A 20055-nucleotide genomic window follows, 5' to 3' on the forward strand; every position below is an offset into this window, starting at 1 on the left:
CAATATTCAAATCCAAAACTCTGTGTGTGTGTGTGTGTGTGTGAGAGTGTGTGTGTGTACCTTTCTCGTCTCCTACGTTCATGGCCCACTCTGTGTGTATACAGAAGTGATCAATGGTTGTGATGACGCTGTCTGGATTTCCCCTGACTGCATTTAGACTGACAGCCTGAAGGAGGCGCTGAGGGGCAGACAGACAGACCATCAGACCAATAGAGAGACAAACAGTCAGACAGTTAAACAAACAGGTTCTCAGAGGTTACCTGGGGTCGTGATTTTCTGGTTAGGAGATCGAGTGTTGTCTCCAGCAGGACATCATACCATAGCAGTGCCAGAGTGGCGTTAGTCTGAACCAACCAGGGAATCAACCGACGACACAAAATGTACAGACCAACCAGAGCCACCGGTACTATTAGCAGCAACATGCTGAGACACAGAGAGAGAGAGAGACATCATAAGTAGCAGCAGTATTATCAGTAATAGCTGCAGTATTATCAGTAGTAGCAGCAGTATTAACAGTAGTATCAGTAACTCAGTAGTAGTAGTAGTATTATCAGTAGTAGTAGTATTATCAGTAGTATCAGTAACTCAGTAGTAGTAGTAGTATTATCAGTAATAGCTGCAGTATTATCAGTAGTAGCAGCAGTATTATCAGTAGTATCAGTAACTCAGTAGTAGTAGTAGTATTATCAGTAGTAGTAGTATTATCAGTAGTATCAGTAACTCAGTAGTAGTAGTATTATCAGTAGCAGCAGTATTATCAGTAGTAGTAGTATTATCAGTAGTATCAGTAACTCAGTAGTAGCAGCAGTATTATCAGTAGTAGTAGTATTATCAGTAGTATCAGTAACTCAGTAGTAGCAGCAGTATTATCAGTAGTAGTAGTATTATCAGTAGTATCAGTAACTCAGTAGTAGCAGCAGTATTATCAGTAGTAGTAGTATTATCAGTAGTATCAGTAACTCAGTAGTAGCAGCAGTATTATCAGTAGTAGTAGTATTATCAGTAGTATCAGTAACTCAGTAGTAGCAGCAGTATTATCAGTAGTAGTAGTATTATCAGTAGTATCAGTAACTCAGTAGTAGCAGCAGTATTATCAGTAGTAGTAGTATTATCAGTAGTATCAGTAACTCAGTAGTAGCAGCAGTATTATCAGTAGTAGTAGTATTATCAGTAGTATCAGTAACTCAGTAGTAGCAGCAGTATTATCAGTAGTAGTAGTATTATCAGTAGTATCTGTAACTCAGTAGTAGCAGTAGTATTATCAGTCGTAGTAGTATTATCAGTAGTATCAGTAACTCAGTAGTAGCAGCAGTATTATCAGTAGTAGTAGTATTATCAGTAGTATCTGTAACTCAGTAGTAGCAGTAGTATTATCAGTAGTAGTAGTATTATCAGTAGTATCAGTAACTCAGTAGTAGCAGCAGTATTATCAGTAGTAGTAGTATTATCAGTAGTATCAGTAACTCAGTAGTAGCAGCAGTATTATCAGTAGTAGTAGTATTATCAGTAGTAGTAGTATTATCAGTAGTATCAGTAACTCAGTAGTAGTAGTAGTAGTATTATCAGTAATAGCTGCAGTATTATCAGTAGTAGCAGCAGTATTATCAGTAGTATCAGTAACTCAGTAGTAGTAGTAGTATTATCAGTAGTATCAGTAACTCAGTAGTAGCAGCAGTATTATCAGTAGTAGTAGTATTATCAGTAGTATCAGTAACTAAGTAGTAGCAGCAGTATTATCAGTAGTAGTAGTATTATCAGTAGTATCTGTAACTCAGTAGTAGCAGCAGTATTATCAGTAGTAGTAGTATTATCAGTAGTATCAGTAACTAAGTAGTAGCAGCAGTATTATCAGTAGTAGTAGTATTATCAGTAGTATCAGTAACTAAGTAGTAGCAGCAGTATTATCAGTAGTAGTAGTATTATCAGTAGTATCTGTAACTCAGTAGTAGCAGCAGTATTATCAGTAGTAGTAGTATTATCAGTAGTATCAGTAACTCAGTAGTAGCAGCAGTATTATCGGTAGTAGTAGTATTATCAGTAGTATCAGTAACTCAGTAGTAGCAGCAGTATTATCAGTAGTAGTAGTATTATCAGTAGTATCAGTAACTCAGTAGTAGCAGCAGTATTATCAGTAGTAGTAGTATTATCAGTAGTATCTGTAACTCAGTAGTAGCAGTAGTATTATCAGTCGTAGTAGTATTATCAGTAGTATCAGTAACTCAGTAGTAGCAGCAGTATTATCAGTAGTAGTAGTATTATCAGTAGTATCTGTAACTCAGTAGTAGCAGTAGTATTATCAGTAGTAGTAGTATTATCAGTAGTATCAGTAACTCAGTAGTAGCAGCAGTATTATCAGTAGTAGTAGTATTATCAGTAGTATCAGTAACTCAGTAGTAGCAGCAGTATTATCAGTAGTAGTAGTATTATCAGTAGTAGTAGTATTATCAGTAGTATCAGTAACTCAGTACCAGCTGTTGTAGTGATGGTCTTAGTTTCCTCTGTAATTCCCCTTCTTCTTCTTCTTCTTCAATCCTCTCTCTGTTTTTTGTTCTTCCTCTCTCTCCTTAATGCTTCTCTGTCTGTGTCTTCTGTGTTTGTGTTTGTGTCTGTTGTGCTGCTCATCTCTGATTCAAGCTGAGAGAAGATGAAGTGCTGATCAGCGATTCCTTTTAATCCTGCTTCAGCCAATCAGCCTCTTAATCCTTTCTCTGCAGTGTGTTTATTTGGATGTTGGAAATAAACATCTTCTTGACTTTATACTGAAGTTCTTTGAGAAATGTACAACGTAGCTTAATAAGTTGTTGTGATAGGCTATGCAGCACAACAAGCTAGTGACGCCATAAATAGAACCACGTCCCTGCACACGCTCAGTGGCGTCTGCCTTACAAATAACTACTCTCCAGAGAATGAAAACATGATCGCTGTTATTAGTCTTTCTTAGTCAGCTTTAGTTACTTTTCAGATGAAGATTTGACACGATGGATAATATAACAAGCTTTTAAAATACGTCTAACAAAAAGCAGTGTGTAGTCGGGGTCACATTTCACATGTCTATGAGTTGTTAACAGCTCCACCAAATAGTGATTTTTCCCTCTAAACTTCTCACATGCTTTCATTTCCATAAATGTTCAAATGATCCAATATTTCAGCAAAAATCAAAGATTAGAGAAAAAGTCCAAAAACTGAAAACACATTTGTGTATCAGAACTTTGTTTTTTCTTCTTTCCTCTCCCATTAATCATCTCACGACCCCTCAGATTTATCTGCTGACCCTTTGGAGGGGCCCGACCCCTAGGTTGGGAACCAGTGGACTAAACTAGCTAACTGTATATAAAGTAGTGTAAACTAGCTCCACCTCCAGCAGCTACAACAGTAACATGCTGCTCTAACACTGATGCTTCACTATTAATAATCTAATGATGTCATATATAATAATATATCAGTCAGAGGGACCAAACCACTACTTTTACTGCAATACTTTAACTACATCAAGCTCATAATACTTATGTACTTTTACTGCAATACTTTAACTATAGTAGAGTATTCTTATATTGCTGTATTGGTACTTTTACCACAGTAAAGGATCTGAATACTTTTTTCTTCTTTCAGGAAGTCAACAAAAAATTGAGAAAATCACCAGAATTATCCTTTAATAAACTGAACCAGGGTCAACTTTTTTATTCAGGTCAGTAAACAGTTATCCATTCCACTCCGACCTCACCTTCTCCTTCTTCTTCTTTGGTCCTCACCTGTGGATCATCTCCAGACTCCCACCACGCTCCCCCCCAGCTCTCCCCCCGACCTCCCCTGTTCATCCACCAGCCGACCTGCTCACCTCTACCTGCACCTCCTCTGCATTAAAGCTCCTTTCAAACCTCAGACTGCTTTGGTTATAACAGTCAATCTGGTGGAGATTGACTGTTATTTATTTTCGGAAAGGTAAAGAAACTGAGTGTTATACTTTATTAAACATTTAGACTGAAGTTAGGATGAGAGAGGACCCGGCTGTGTTTTCTATAATATCTGCAATGAAAAGAAACACCTGAATACAGATTTTCTATTGACAGCAAAGAACGCGCAGATGAATACCTGACTGTGAAATAACTAACGTCTGAATAATTAATGTGGAAATTTAAATACCACTGAAATACTTTTACTTTGAATACTGTTTGTCTGAATGACTGTGGCTTTAATTTTTCCTCTTTGACATTTTCCAAAACTCATTATCATATAAATGACTGTTTAAAAACCAAAGAGGTTAAACTCTTCCAATATCGTCACCTTCCTAAAATAACAGCCCAAGTCGTTTTATCAGGTTTCTCAGAAAACAGATGAAATATTGTTTAAAAGGCAGAAAAGAGTTAACAGAAAGTCTTGTAATCACTTGTAACACAGATTCCCTTTGCTAAATGCTAGCTTCATGGACTTAGCTATTTTGCTGACTGAAAAGACTGAATAAAAAGACTAAATAACTACGTAATATGACAAATTAAAAAAACCCCATTTTTGTCAAAAAATGACCTGGGCCGTTATTTTAGGAAGGTGATGATATTTCACAAAAATGCAAAGATTAAAGAAAATTTCTGAAAAATTCAAATTAGTGCATCAGAACTTTCTTTTTTTGTCTTACTGACTCAATCTATCGTCTCAAGACCTTTGAGATTTATTTTATAACCCGCATAAAGCAGTTTAAACTCGCTCCACCTCGAGCAGCTGCAATAATAAAATGCTGCTGATGCATCAACTCATCAGTATTAATGATGTACTTTGTTACAAATATATAATATATCAGTCACAGCCCGATTTTCTGCGAAACAAGTACTTTTACTTTAATAATTTAAGTAAATTTAGCTGGTAATACTTATGCACTTTTACTTAAGTAGGATTTCAAATGCAAGACTTTTTACATTTTTACATTGATGTATTGATACTTTTACTGAAGCAAATAATCTGAGTACTTATTCCACCACTGTCAGAATCACATTTAAGTGAAAAATCATGACCAAAGGACAGTAGTGGAAGAAGTATTCAGATCCTTTACTCAAGTAAAAGTACCAATACAGCAATGTAAAAATACTCTACTATAGTTAAAGTATTGCAGTAAAAGTACATAAGTATTATGAGCTTGATGTAGTTAAAGTATTGCAGTAAAAGTACATAAGTATTATGAGCTTGATGTAGTTAAAGTATTGCAGTAAAAGTACATAAGTACTATGAGCTTGATGTAGTTAAAGTATTGCAGTAAAAGTACATAAGTATTATGAGCTTGATGTAGTTAAAGTATTGCAGTAAAAGTACATAAGTATTATGAGCTTGATGTAGTTAAAGTATTGCAGTAAAAGTAGTGATTTGGTCCCTCTGACTGATATATTATTATATATGACATCATTAGATTATTAATAGTGAAGCATCAGTGTTAGAGCAGCATGTTACTGTTGTAGCTGCTGGAGGTGGAGCTAGTTTGCACTACTTTATATACAGTTAGCTAGTTTAGTCCAGTGGTTCCCAACCTAGGGGTCGGGCCCCTCCAAAGGGTCAGCAGATAAATCTGAGGGGTGGTGAGATGATTAATGGGAGAGGAAAGAAGAAAAAACAAAGTTCTGATCCACAAATGTGTTTTCAGTTTTTGGACTTTTTCTCTAATCTTTGATTTTTGCTGAAATATTGGATCATTTGAACATTTATTGAAATGAAAGCATGTGAGAAGTTTAGAGGGAAAAATCACTATTTGGTGGAGCTGTTAACAACTCATAGACATGTGAAATGTGACCCCGACTACACACTGCTTTTTGTAAGACGTCAAAAGCCAAAAAGGTTGGAAACCACTGGTTTCATCTTTAACAATGTGTTGTATTTTAAAAGCTTGTTATATTATCCATTGTGTCAAATCTTCATCTGAAAAGTAACTAAAGCTGTCAAATAAATGTAGTGGAGTAGAAAGTACAATATTTCCCTCTGAAATGTAGTGGAGTGGAAGTATAAAGTAGCATCACATGGAAATACTCAAGTAAAGTACAAGTACCTCAAAGGTGTACTTGAGTAAATGTGCTGCCAGGGGACCGGAGGGGGCGGGACGCGTGCCGGGGGCTACACACCGTGCTGTGACGTCACGCACGGTGCGGTGAGTGTCTCCGTCAGGACGCACCGGAGGAGCGGAGCAGCAACATGGCTGCAGATTACTGGGAGACAGAAAGATCCGAGACACGGTCAGACTGAACCGAGCCACAGATAACCCGGGACAGACCGGGACGAACTGAACCCTCCCGGTGAGTAGCAGCTACACGCACCGGGGAGCTTCGTGTTTAACCTGAAGACCGCTTCATGTGGGGGAAAAATAACGGCGCCGTGTTACCGGAGCAGCAGGTCCAGAGATAAACCCGCTCCGCCTCCGCTTCTATTTATAACACAGATGACAGTTAGAGCAGGAAATAGACGGGTCCCGCTCCCTCCAGATGAATGCAGAACCGTTACAGAGGATATAACAGCTGCAGCACATAGACGTGATCAGATATATCAGAGAGAACCGGAGGAACGTAAACATTAGCCGCTAGCTGCTAGCCGCGAGCTAACAGGCTCAGACAGAAACACTCCTGTAAGATTTAATTATTTATGTTGAGTGAAGTCAGTGTTTCTGTCGCACTGTGACGTTATAAAACCCTGCAATGACGTAACACAGCTGTCAGGTAGATCACCTGTCAGTCAGCTGTTAGCATGTTAGCTGTTAGCTTTGAGGTCAGGGATGAAACCTAATATAAACAAACGCAGCGGTGTATTTACCTGGAATCACCTTGACATCATGTCCTCTGTCAGGTAATTAGACGTCTTTAAATGATGCCTTATTTCCTCCGGGCTCAGTGATTGGACGGCAGCTTGTAACAGGTGTGGTGAGATGAACAGGTGGTCCGTCTGTAAGCTGACAGACAACCTCTCAGTCTGCACTGTTTGCTTTGTCTGAGGTTCATTGCTCCCTTAATTAAATAAACATGTTTCTAGTTTGGATACGACTGTAACCTTCACATCCTGTGCCTACCTGTGTCCAGGTGTGCAGTCTAAGCTGGCTGCCCCGCCCCCCTCAGCATCACGGCCCCCCCTGCCCCCCCTCATGGAGAGGATGAGGAAGATCAAACGGCAGCTGTCACTCACCCTGGGGAGGGGAGGGGCCGGGGGAGGAGACAGGACGATGAATGACACCATCAACCAAGATGTGACATCACACAGTGACTCAGGTAACAGACACGCTCCCTCAGGTGTTTCTTTCACCTGTGCCAGATTCAGCTCCTCAGAGGACCTGAATCTGGTCCCAAGAGAGACCTGAGTTAGAATCATTACAGGCCTGGACCACAGTGTCCCATCAGGTGTGTCCTCGCACCTCGTTCACCTGCTTTTAAATATGGCAGAGCCTAAAATATGACACAGCAACATGAGACGGAAGCTGACAGGAAGTGATAGTAGCTGTTGATCTGTGGGGGATCATGTCAACAGCGTCACTCCGCTCATGTGTGACCTTTGTTAGTGAACACGGGTAAACCTGCGTTGCTGCATGACGGGTGGATAGTGCCAATTTAAGGATTACCGGGAGAAGGATAAGGAGCAGGTGACCCTTTGATCAGCTCCAGACTGTGTGGAGTTTTGAATGAGATTGATTGTGGTCTGCAGACGACAGATTGGTGGCAACGTTAAGGTGTGTTTACCAGCGGCGGTGTGACGGCGCCGTATATCACAAACTGCCGTCTAAAAATACACCCACTTAGATCAGTCCCTCCAGGATTTCACAACGTATTTTTTGTGATTATTGCGGATAAAATGCTTAATTTTGCAGTGTCGTTTCTCAAAAATTGCCATACAGTTTTGCAGTAAAATTGTGAATTGGGAGAAATTGCAAGCAAAGGAAAATAAGGAGTTTTTTTTAAACTACTACCAATGAAGAGTCATATGTAATCACTTCCTCCACGCTGATGATGTAAGTTACAATGACACGAGATGACACAATCAGGGATGTTACACAATCATTACACAATTATTATGCATTACTTTATTTCACAATACTACGGATGGACAAAGTCACATGATCATGCTTTGCACAAGACACTTCACTGAGGATTCTGCAACAGAGGGTTGAACTGCAGCAGCAGAGACAGTCTGAGACTGGAAGTGAATAATAAATAATTCATGCCAAGACGAACAAGACGGGACATTGCAGTTAGTTGATTTCTAATATTTAAATTATAGTATTTTTAATTATATTATTATTAATAGAAGATTAAGATGAACTTTATTGATCCCTTTGGGGAAAATATTACTAATGTAGGTGTTTTTATCATCAACTGTCATCCATGCTTATTTTTTAAATTAATATTTAATAATCTATTTTAATAATTAATCTAATTTTACATGGGGCCTGAGAAAATTCTGTCTATTATTGTTTTTTTTTTTAGAAATGAAGGTGTTATTAATCACTGAAATGCTATTAATCAGATCCCATGTTATAGTGCAGGAAGTCTACAGGATCCTAATGTTAAGTTCGTCTTTTACACCTGGTATATTTACCTGCCATACCAGCGTTTACTCAACACAGGTGGGAAGAAGCAACAGGATGTTGGAGGTGATTACGTGCTGTTTTGGTGAGCGTTCATTAATAAACGGTCTAATGCTCCTTTTCCTGCTTTGCTGCCGTTGGTTTACGTTGCACTAAAAGCCCAAATCTGACACGTTTATATTGAATTCCCTACCGACTCAAGGTTTCATGACTTGCCACTAAAGTAATGTTTTTTTTAATTTTGTTATTACTTGATGTTTTACCCTCACGTGAGCATGTATAAGTTCGAGGTGTTGGATCCTTTAGCAGCGACGTTTCTTCAGATCCGTCTTCTTGACTCTACCAGAGTCCTGATTGGAGGCGTTTTGATGAATACAACGCTTCATTGTTGAGTCCTTCAGCCACTAACAGAACACTTCTCATCTCCTTTAGCTAACGTTGCTTCCTCAAACATAAATGAGGAGAGTTGCTCTTGTGACATCATGTGTAACTTTGCGTACCTGAACCTGTTACAGCACAGTGTTTGTTTAATTTTCCTCGCAGTACAACCGTTGTTCATATAAACATATTGTACCATAACGTCCCTTTTTTTAAGAGTGAGAACAGAAACACTAGCTGAGCTTTTGACGTGACGTTTTAAAGGTTAATAGTGAAATCAGTTCATCGTTGCGTCCCTAGCAGAAAAGTTGCAGTAATTTAGCAGAATTGCGTTATTACACTCGCAAAATTGCGATTTCCTGGAGGGACCGTTACGTACGTTTGAACTATGTACGTCGGTTTAAAACCGTGTAATACACTCGTCATCTCCGTGTACGTTGCCTGGTTACCGTCAGACATGGAAGGCGTCTTTGTTGTAAGGCGGTTTAGGTTATTCTGTATATGTTTTATATATTATTTCACAACCTGAAAATAGTTTTATTAACTATCAAGTTGATCATTGATGCTGATACAGTTTGTTTCATGTGAGTAAAGTTTGCATTCATAAACATATTTGTTATGTTGCTTTGCAGTAGATGGATGTAACATGCGGAAACTGACAGTAAGTCAAACTTGTCTCACGTAAATGTCACGTCTTCTTCGTCTCCTTCTTTAATTGTGGCTCTATTATCCACTCGCCATGGTTACTGCAGGTTTACTGAAGCAGCTCTGAACCTCCAACCTGCTCAGACTGGTCTATGCTGGTCTTACTGGGCAGGTGGAGATGCAATATGCATGCAGCCTGACTCCTCCCTGTCACCTGATTGGTTGGTTCGATTCTATGATTTTGATTGGTTGTCTGATGGATCTGTCAATCAATCAATCAATCAATAAATTAATTAAACTAATTAATCTGTTGCCCTGACCTGCTCACACGTTTTCATTTTGTTCTCCTTTTTTTTCTCCTTCAACCTGTTTTTTTTCTCGTCTTTGTTTTCTAAATCAACCAATCACCATCCTCCATTGCTCCTGAACTCCGCCCCCTTCATCACTCCTTCATCCCTCCTTCATCTCTCCTTCATCTCTTCTTCATCTCTCCTTCATCTCTTCATCTCTCCTTCATCTCTCCTTCATCTCTCTTTCATCTCTTCTTCATCTCTCTGTCATCTCTCCTTCATCTCTCCTTCATCTCACTTTCATCTCTCCTTCATCACTCCTTCATCTCTTCTTCATCTCTCCTTCATCACTCCTTCATCCCTCCTTCATCTCTCCTTCATCTCTCCTTCATCTCTCTTTCATCTCTTCATCTCTCCTTCATCACTCCTTCATCACTCCTTCATCTCTCCGTCATCTCTCCTTCATCTCTCTTTCATCTCTTCATCTCTCCTTCATCACTCCTTCATCTCTCCTTCATCTCTTCTTCATCTCACTTTCATCTCTCCTTCATCACTCCTTCATCTCTTCTTCATCTCTCCTTCATCTCTCCTTCAACTCACTTTCATCTTTTCTTCATCACTCCTTCATCTCTTCTTCATCTCTCCTTCATCTCACTTTCATCTTTTCTTCATCTCTCCTTCGTCTCTTCTTCATCTTTTCATCTCTCCTTCATCTCTTCATCTTTTCATCTCTCCTTCATCTCACTTTCATCTCTTCTTCATCTCTCCTTCGTCTCTTCTTCATCTCTTCATCTCTGCTTCATCTCACCTTCATCTCAACTTCATCTCACCTTCATGTCACCTTCATCTCAACTTCACCCCTCCGTCATCCCTCCGTCATCCCTCCATCACCCCCCACACCCCCCAGAGGTGGGCTCTATGCGTGCTTCATCAGGAGGAGTGAAGGTCAGAGGATCGTCTTCGTCAGTTCAGTCTCTCCTTCATTCGTACAGCAGCTCACTGAGGAGACCTCGAGGTCTGGGACGCAGCCTGAGCTCCTACCTGAACCACAGCACCAGACTGGGTACTAATACTGCAAATATATAACACAGTACTACAACCACAGCACCAGACTGGGTACTAATACTGCAAATATATAACACAGTACTACAACCACAGCACCAGATTGGGTACTAATACTGCAAATATATAACACAGTACTACAACCACAGCACCAGACTGGGTACTAATACTGCAAATATATAACACAGTACTACAACCACAGCACCAGATTGGGTACTAATACTGCAAATATATAACACAGTACTACAACCACAGCACCAGACTGGGTACTAATACTGCAAATATATAACACAGTACTACAACCACAGCACCAGACTGGGTACTAATACTGCAAATATATACCACAGTACTACAACCACAGCACCAGACTGGGTACTAATACTGCAAATATATAACACAGTACTACAACCACAGCACCAGACTGGGTACTAATACTGCAAATATATAACACAGTACTACAACCACAGCACCAGACTGGGTACTAATACTGCAAATATATACCACAGTACTACAACCACAGCACCAGACTGGGTACTAATACTGCAAATATATACCACAGTACTACAACCACAGAACCAGACTGGGTACTAATACTGCAAATATATACCACAGTACTACAACCACAGCACCAGACTGGGTACTAATACTGCAAATATATACCACAGTACTACAACCACAGCACCAGACTGGGTACTAATACTGCAAATATATACTACAGTACTGCTACTACAGCACTATGTACTACAGTACTACAACCACCTTACCAGACTGGGTACTAATACTGCAAATATATATCACAGTACTACTACCACAGCACTATATCCTGCAGTACCACAATCATAGCACCAGATTGGGTACTAATACTGCAGTTATGTAGTATTTGTACATGTAGTTTGTAGTAAACAAGTTCAAGTTTTTATATAAACACTTCAGAGACGTTTGTATCACAACCATGAATTTTGTCCTCATCACCCACCATAGCTCTAAATGAAGGAAGTAAAATATGAGACGAGCCAACAGCCAATCAGCAGGCTCATCTCATGAAACATGTTTCACGTGTGTGTGTGTGTGTGTGTGTGTGTGTGTGTGTGTGTGTGTGTGTGTGTGTCACCAGAAATCGTCCATGAGGATGTGAAGATGAGTTCAGATGGAGAAAGTGATCCGGCTTCTTCATCAGATGACGTTCAGAGTCCAGTTAGAGTCCGACTGAGGAACAAGAAGATCTCTACTGAGGTACACACACACAAACACAAACACACACACACACACACACACACACACACACACACACATTTTTTATGTGTAGATAGAAAATGTGAATAAAAACAGGTGGAAGGAAACAGATAAATCCATGACGCCTCCCTCTCTCTCTCTCTCTCTCTCTCTCTTGTGTGTTTCAGGACATCAACAAACGTCTGTCGTTACCGGCTGACATTCGGCTTCCAGACGATTACCTGGAGAAGTTTAATCTGATTGGTCCAGCTCTGTTTGAGCAGCCAATCAGCAGGCGGCTGCGCAGAGTCTCTCTGGTACATCTACTATGCTTCTATTGTATCCTGTCATGCAGGTGTTTCACAGTTAGTGTTGTCTCAGTACAGGTATATTAACCCTCTGCTCTCTGTGTTCCTCTCTGTGTTTGTGTCTGAAGTCGGAGATAGGTTTTGGGAAACTGGAGACGTACATCAAACTGGACAAACTGGGAGAGGTGAGGACACACCTGCTTATATGTGTAGGTTTCAGACTGTGAATGTATTAAGAGGAACTGGATACTGCCCTCTAAGAAAGCTGGTTAGTGGCGCATGAAGCCTCCATGTTTCCACGTGTTCCTGTGTTTTTGGGCCCATGATGCTCAGTAGAGTCCTTCTCCAGCCGAGCCGACTGACTGTTGGCTCCTTGTTCACTTGAATGAGGATAACATAATTTAATCATAAGACTTTCCAAATATTATTGGACTGAATGGATCAATTAATAATAAAATGAATAATTTCACTCAAACATTTATTCACCGTTTTACAGCCGCTCCTTTTCTAATGATCCTTCATCTTCTTCTTTGGGTTTTTCCCGTTAGTGGTCGCCACAGCGTATCATCTGTTTCCATCTCTTCCTGTCCTATGCGTCTTCCTCTGTCGTGCCAACCTCCTGCATGTCTTTCCAATAAATCTCCTCTTTGGCCTTCTTCATTTCATTTCTTGCCTGGAAACACCATCTTCAGCTGCCTTCTTCCAATATAACCAGCATCTCTCCAAACCAAACCATCCCAATCTCACCAACCTGGCTGTCCCTCTACTGTAGTCGTTCCTAATCCTGTCCATCTTCGTCACTCCCAAGCATCTTGGGAGTGACTTGGTTTAAACAGAGATATGTTCTGTTGAATTAAGGCTAATACAAAAAATGCAAACACATCAGACACTGCTGGTTCCACTTTGAATGATTTAGAAGTTACAGTTGTGGTTCAGCCTTTAGTACTGACACATGTCATGAATCAGCTTGAATCTGACAGAGCGTCACATGTGCTGCAGGTCATCATATGTCTCTCTACCTGTCTATCTGTAGGGGACCTATGCTACAGTGTATAAGGGTCGCAGTAAACTGACTGAAAACCTTGTGGCTCTGAAGGAAATTCGTCTGGAACACGAAGAAGGAGCTCCGTGTACTGCGATCAGAGAAGGTACTGCAGTACTGAGGAGTGTATGAATATTATTGTAGGGGGGAGGGGAGGGGGGTCTGTATTTTGTGTGGGTGTACTGATGTGTCTCTTCTCCCCCAGTGTCTCTGCTGAAGGATCTGAAACACGCCAACATCGTCACGCTTCATGACATTATCCACACGCAGAAATCCCTCACGTTGGTGTTTGAGTATCTGGTGAGACACACACGTCTTGTTTTTTGGTGTATTGAGCTTTTAATGAGGTTTGGTGTGTTTGTGAGATTCCTCGGATATCTTTCTGAAGATTGTTGTGTTGTGTTGTGTGCGAATACATTGAAAGCAGTCAAATTCCTTCTATACGTAAGCATACTTGGCTAATAAAGATGATTCCGATTGTTTGTTTCAGGACAAAGATCTGAAACAGTACCTGGACGACTGTGGAAACACCATCCATGTGCACAACGTCAAAGTGAGAAAACTTCACTCTCATGTACTGTCAGTACTGCGGATACTGCTGATATTAGATATTTGTATTGCTCTGCACTCTGTCCAGTCACAACATTTACACATGATGAGGGGGGGAACACTGATACAGCCGGTCAGGTCTGACTCACTTTAATACAAAACTCACTTGGCAGGAAGTTCTGCCTGAGAAGACGATCTCAGGCGGAAGAAAGCACGTCAGGCTGTAACATATCTGTGAGGAAGTTGGTTTCTTTCCAGTAGATTTTCTAGAGTGACTCTACTGGTTTTCTCTCCTCAGCTCTTTCTTTACCAGTTGCTGCGAGGTTTGTCCTATTGTCACCGCAGGAAGGTTCTTCACCGAGACCTGAAGCCCCAAAACCTGCTGATCAATGAGCGAGGAGAGCTCAAACTGGCAGACTTTGGTGAGTCCATGTGAACAGTAAAGGAAACTAAAGTGTCTCCATGCAGCAGAAATATGACCTCAACACCAATTCCATGTGTTCCCAGGTACCACACTGAAAATCTGCCAAGTTTAAATGTTCGGGGTTCAGTCTAAAACACTGATTCATCTGGGAAACGTTTGGATGAATTGCTGTTAGATTTTGTTCAGGTGTTATTGATTAGGATGAACCCTGATCCTCAAACTTAATGTAGAGACACCAACAGACCAGAAGTTCTTCCTGTGCAGCACTTCAGTTAATGTATAAGTCAAGATAGTGCTAGTCCATCTTCCTCTGCAACTAGTCTGCCTACCTCTGTAACTAGTCTTCCTACCTCTGCAACTAGTCCCATTACCTCTGCAACTAGTCCCTTTACCTCTGTAACTAGTCCCTCTACCTCTCCAACTAGTTCTTCTACCTCTGCAACCAGTACCTCTACCTTTGCAACTAGTCCTTCTACCTCTGCAGGTAGTCCCTTTACCTCTGTAAATAGTCCATCTACCTCTGCAACTATCCCCTCTACCTCTGTAACTAGTCCCTCTACCTCTGCAAGTAGTCCCTCTACCCCTGCAACTAGTCCCTCTACCTCTGTAACTACTTCTTCTACCCCTGCAACTAGTCCCTCTACCTCTGTAACCAGTCCCTCTACCTCTGCAACCAGTACCTCTGCCTTTGCAACTAGTCCCTCTACCTCTGTAACTAGTCCCTCTACTTCTGCAAGTAGTCCCTCTACCCCTGCAACTAGTCCCTCTACCTCTGCAAGTAGTCCATCTACCTTTGCAACTAGTCCCTCTACTTCTGTAACCAGTCCCTCTACCTCTGCAACCAGTACCTCTGCCTTTGCAACTAGTCCCTCTACCTCTGTAACTAGTCCCTCTACTTCTGCAAGTAGTCCCTCTACCCCTGCAACTAGTCCCTCTACCTCTGCAAGTAGTCCCTCTACCTTTGCAACTAGTCCCTCTACCTCTGCAGGTAGTCCGACTACCTCTGCTTCTGCCTACCTTTGGGGTTCGGTATCCAGTAACCAGTCCCTCTACCTCTGTAACTAGTTCTTCTACCTCTGTAACTAGTCCCTCTACCTCTGCAACTAGTTCTTCTACCCCTGCAACTAGTCCCTCTACCTCTGTAACTAGTTCTTCTACCCCTGCAACTAGTTCCTCTACCTCTGCAAGTAGTCCCTCTACCTTTGCAACTAGTCCCTCTACTTCTGCAGGTAGTCCGACTACCTCTGCTTCTGCCTACCTTTGGGGTTCGGTATCCAGTAACCAGTCCTTCTACCTCTGCAACTAGTCTACAATTGCTATGCTGACAATACTCAGCTCTTCCTACCACTTTCTGATGACCTAGTTCTTGTTTAGGGGGCTGCACTTCATTTGTAACTTCATTGAGCTCTTGTTCCTGTGGATTTTTGATTTCTTTATTGTTAGTCACTGTGGACAGAGTTCTGCCGGAGTAAAAAAAAGTATTATAAAGATGTTACCGAGCTGTTGTGTGTGTTCCAGGTTTGGCCCGAGCGAAGTCGATCCCTACAAAAACGTACTCTAATGAGGTGGTGACGCTGTGGTACCGACCGCCGGACATCCTGCTTGGCAGCACTGACTACTCTACACACATTGACATGTGGTCAGTACTGTAGTATACTGTAGTACTATTACCACAAAATTTAACATCAATTTGTTGCCTTGACAACAAACATTCCTCTACTGTGGTAAACATTAGCTATATCTCAGGTACTTTACAAACATCAGACCAACTGATGACAACTGTTTCTGACTTCAGTATGAGGCTCTGATGACCTGTCTGTCTATCTGTCTTACTGTCTGTCTGTCTGTCTGTCTGTCTGTCTCTCTGTAGGGGTGTTGGTTGTATCTTCTATGAGATGGCAACAGGTCGACCTCTTTTTCCTGGTTCCACGGTGGAGGAGGAACTTCACTTCATCTTCAAATTGCTGGGTGAGAACTAATCAGCTTCTGTTTCATCTCCGGTGCCTCTTATTTTTATTTTTTATTGATACCAAACTGTGTATTTAATGTATATTATGTATATGTGGTGTATAAATTATGTCTGTTGTGTGCAGGTACTCCCACGGAGCAGAGCTGGCCTGGGATCAATTCTAACGAGGAGTTTGTGACGTACAACTATCCTCAGTACAGAGCAGAGAGACTGAGTAACCACACGCCCAGGTACACAACTACACACTACACACACATATGTATACAACTGCACACACCTGTACACAACTATACACATCCATTTCAGAAAGTAACAGAAATGGCTGTACAGTATATAGCTCTTTTATCCAAAGCGCTTTACAATGTTTCTGCTGCTCATTCACACACCGATGGCGGCAAGCTACCACGCAAGGTCCTGGTCAACCATCAGCAGCAATTTTGGGGTTCAGTATCTTGTCCAAGGACACTTCAACATGTGGGCAGGAGGAGTCGGGGATTGAACCACCCACCTTCTGATTAGTGGAGAACCTCCTCCTGAGCCACAGCTGCCCATTTATTTTAACTGTTAAAGTCTTCTAGAAAAGTTTTCCTTCACATTGTTAATGCTGCTGTATGTAAGTGCATGGAGACATAATGTGTGTGTGTTTGCGTTGTTCAGGCTCAGCAGTGAAGGAGTGGAGCTGTTGTCAAAGTTCCTGCAGGTCAGTAAACGTCTCATAGGATCTAAAAATATAAACATATAAAAAATCAACTGGAATAATGTTACAGACTCATGATCAGTGTTTTAAGCCAGTACAGTCAGATAATGATTGTTCTTGTGGAGAAGTCCGATATAAGACGATCAGAACAACGTGTCGTCATTATCTTGATGTTTAAAACAATAAATATTGTTATTTTTATCACGAGGAAACAAATCAGTTCCTCACTTTCGTTTGTATTTTCTGTAGTTTGAAGGGAAGAAAAGGATTTCAGCAGACGAGTCGATGAATCATCGTTACTTCAGTAACCTTGGAAACAGAGTGCTGACACTTCCTGACAGTAAGTCCAAACTGACCTTTGACCCCTGTGATCCTGCGTTGTCCTGTGATGTCATGGTGTACTGTGACATCACAAACTCACCCACGCTCTGACTCTCCTTTCAGCGATGTCCATCTTCAGTCTGCCGGAAATTCAACTAGAAAAAGAAGCTATCAGACCAACAGTCGCACCCGATCCAGGTAACACACACACACACACACACACACCAACTGGTTATAGCTGGGACTACTGGAAGCACTGGGTGTATACTGTGTATATATATATATATGTATATGTGTGTGTGTGTAAAGAGTGCTGGAATGGGGGGCAGTTGGCTGTGAGTTGCTGTTTTTCAAAGTCCAGAATAAACTTTGAATCTGTTTTTTGGTTTTAGAGCTGCAACAATGAGTAGATAAATCACTTAATTGCCAACTATAAAATTAATCGCCAACTATTTTGATAATTGATGAATTGTTTTGAGTCATTTTTTAAGAAGAAAGGGTCTAAATTCTCTGATTCCAGCTTCTTAAATGTGAATATTTTCTGGTTTCTTTCGTCATCTATGAAAGTAAACTGAATATCTTTTGAATCATGGACAAAAAAAGACATTTGAAGACGTCATCTTGGGTTTTGGGAAACAGATCGACATTTTTCACCTTTTTCTTACATTTTATGGACCAAACAACTAATCGATTAATTGAGAAAAAAATAATCAGATGAATCAATAATGAAAATAATCTCTACTTGCAGCTGTAGCTGGTTTAACTCTGTGGATGAAACTTTAACTGATGTTTTTTTTTTTCCCGTCCAGCGAACAGTCCGACCAGAAGGCGGAGTCTGCTCTTCTGACATCATCAGGGAGGCGGAGCCTGCTGAAGACGGGATGAACAAAGGGAAGATGAACAGAAAGGAAACGATGACGAATGTTTGTTTTTGTGGAACTGAAACGATTTATCGAGAGAAGAAGACGAGACACACACACACACACACACACACAAACACTAAAACACGTCCTGCTAAACTTTTGGATGCAATAATGAATCACAGCAGCCATCTGACCAATCAGAGAACAGCATGTTGTTACTACCGGCAACCGGCAGGTGGTTTGGTTTTCAGCGTTCAGAACTTTACGTCAGCGAATGAATGAGTGAACGAATGAAGGGATGAGTGGCAGCTTCAGACGTTGGGAGTGATTTCTGTCTTCCATTTTCACTGCTCAGATTAAAACTCGTGTTTTTTAAAAAAAAAAAAAAGACTCCTCGAAGGATCCTGGGGGAAAAACCTGGATTTCTGTCATGCAGCTTCGTTGTCATGGAAACGTCCCCCGGAAACACCACATCAGGAGACAGATGTTGTGATGAGTACGGAAACAAACTGAAGGCGGGACGTTCTTCGGTTCTGATCTGTCGGAGCTGCTGTTCGTGTGTCTCTGATCGCGTTTCATTTACAGCACAGTGTTATTTATTGTAAAAGGAGCCATGTTTGTTTATTCTAAACCAGAGTGAAACTGGTTTCTGCTGTTCTGCATGTGTGTGTTGTTCAGTCAGACTGTAATACTGTTATTGTACACAGTATTAGTAGTAAATGTACACAATAATACTGTAAATATACACTCTTTGTCCAGATTATTAGGTACAGCTAGCATCTGAAGTTTTAGTTATATAAGTTAGTCGTATAATAATAACAATAAGGGACTGTTGTATTAGTTAGATGTAGCTAATAAACTGGACACTGAGTGTAAACACAGTAATATATGCAGTCGTACTGTAAATCTGCACTAAAACAGCTGCTGTTTTTAAGGATTTATTTATGTTGAAAACTGGATCGCAGTTTTCTCACTGAGACCAGGAGAGGACGGTGTGATGTCACCAGAGCGCCGCAGTGACATCACCGCCCCCTCCTCCTCCCTGAACCACATGACATGTCAGAGGATAGCGGTGGACTCTGATTGGCCGGTTTTGGTTTAAACACCTCTGAGCAGGTTGGGGTTTTTTTTTTTTGTTTGTTTTTGTTTGTTTTTTCCATGGATGTATGATAAGAGCTGGATAGGGCGCCGCCGCTCAGCCTTGCAGCCAAGTTTTCCCAGTGGCCACTCGCGGTATTGCAGCGAAAAATCCCCCTGCGGCCCCAAAAGGATTTTCCCCCATAAACCACCATTGTAAAAGAGACGCCTGTAAAACTGTTGACAGGACACCTCGAACTACAAACAACGTCAAATATGACTCTTTCTATTATGAAATTTTGATCCATAGAGGTTTTATGTTTGTAAAACTTTCCTTGAGCCGAGAAAAGCGATTTTAAAATCTGTGATGTCATCACAATGTAACGTCTATGGGCCAAGCGGGAACTCGGGGGCAAACACTACTGCGCATATTCAGTGGGCCGCACAACGCGGAAGCAAACCCGGAAGCTAGAAACTTTATATGGCGATTCATGGACGTATAATAAAATGTATAAGATGTATAATACATCCATGCAGGAGAGCAATTCCTACAGGACTGAATGGTCGCCATTTTTCGTCCAGTATCCAGCTCTTATAATACATCCATGGTTTTTTTCTCTGAACACGAAGCTTCAGTTTCACATCCGCATGTCTCACTGCAAACACTAGAGAAGAAACAAAA

At 41.0% G+C, this 20055-nt stretch overlaps 2 protein-coding genes across 8 annotated transcripts in view; one reads left to right on the forward strand and one right to left on the reverse strand.

Moving 5' to 3' along the window:
- comta (catechol-O-methyltransferase a) overlaps positions 1-12106 on the reverse strand; it is a 37836-nt gene extending 25730 nt beyond the window's left edge. For 2 of the 6 annotated variants that reach the window (XR_006403308.1, XM_044350570.1), the window contains exons 1-3: positions 12023-12106; positions 261-423; positions 61-178 (exon numbers count right to left, since the gene is read on the reverse strand). Coding sequence is in view for 5 of the 6 variants with exons in the window: in XM_044350570.1 (XP_044206505.1) it covers positions 61-178; positions 261-423; positions 12023-12036 (295 nt within the window). In the remaining variant the exon portion in view is untranslated. The other 4 variants (XM_044350572.1, XM_044350574.1, XM_044350571.1 and 1 more) reach the window with 4 other exon arrangements.
- cdk16 (cyclin-dependent kinase 16) lies at positions 6160-18669 on the forward strand. 2 transcript variants are annotated; one of them, XM_044350499.1, is made up of 17 exons: positions 6160-6266; positions 7041-7226; positions 10757-10912; positions 12026-12144; positions 12312-12440; positions 12560-12616; positions 13465-13579; positions 13679-13773; positions 13964-14026; positions 14321-14444; positions 15965-16085; positions 16317-16414; positions 16540-16645; positions 17073-17115; positions 17362-17452; positions 17557-17631; positions 18243-18669. In XM_044350499.1, exons 2-17 carry the CDS (start codon positions 7103-7105, stop codon positions 18278-18280), a joined length of 1554 nt encoding a protein of 517 aa, XP_044206434.1. In that variant the 5' UTR covers positions 6160-6266; positions 7041-7102; the 3' UTR covers positions 18281-18669. The 2 variants fall into 2 exon arrangements, with proteins under 2 accessions (XP_044206434.1, XP_044206435.1); XM_044350500.1 differs by lacking the exon at positions 10757-10912.
- Positions 18670-20055: the final 1386 nt, after the last annotated feature.

The sequence above is a fragment of the Thunnus albacares genome, chromosome 5 (genome assembly GCF_914725855.1).
Source record: "Thunnus albacares chromosome 5, fThuAlb1.1, whole genome shotgun sequence".
Lineage (NCBI taxonomy): Eukaryota > Metazoa > Chordata > Actinopteri > Scombriformes > Scombridae > Thunnus > Thunnus albacares.

Bases quoted from the DNA above. Each gene is read 5' to 3' on its own strand.
- cdk16 (XM_044350499.1), top strand. From the start codon at position 7,103: ATGGAGAGGATGAGGAAGATCAAACGGCAGCTGTCACTCACCCTGGGG. The intron at 12,617-13,464 runs GTGAGGACACAC...GTCTATCTGTAG, and splicing joins AACTGGACAAACTGGGAGAG to GGGACCTATGCTACAGTGTA. The intron at 17,453-17,556 runs GTAAGTCCAAAC...CTCTCCTTTCAG, and splicing joins AGTGCTGACACTTCCTGACA to CGATGTCCATCTTCAGTCTG.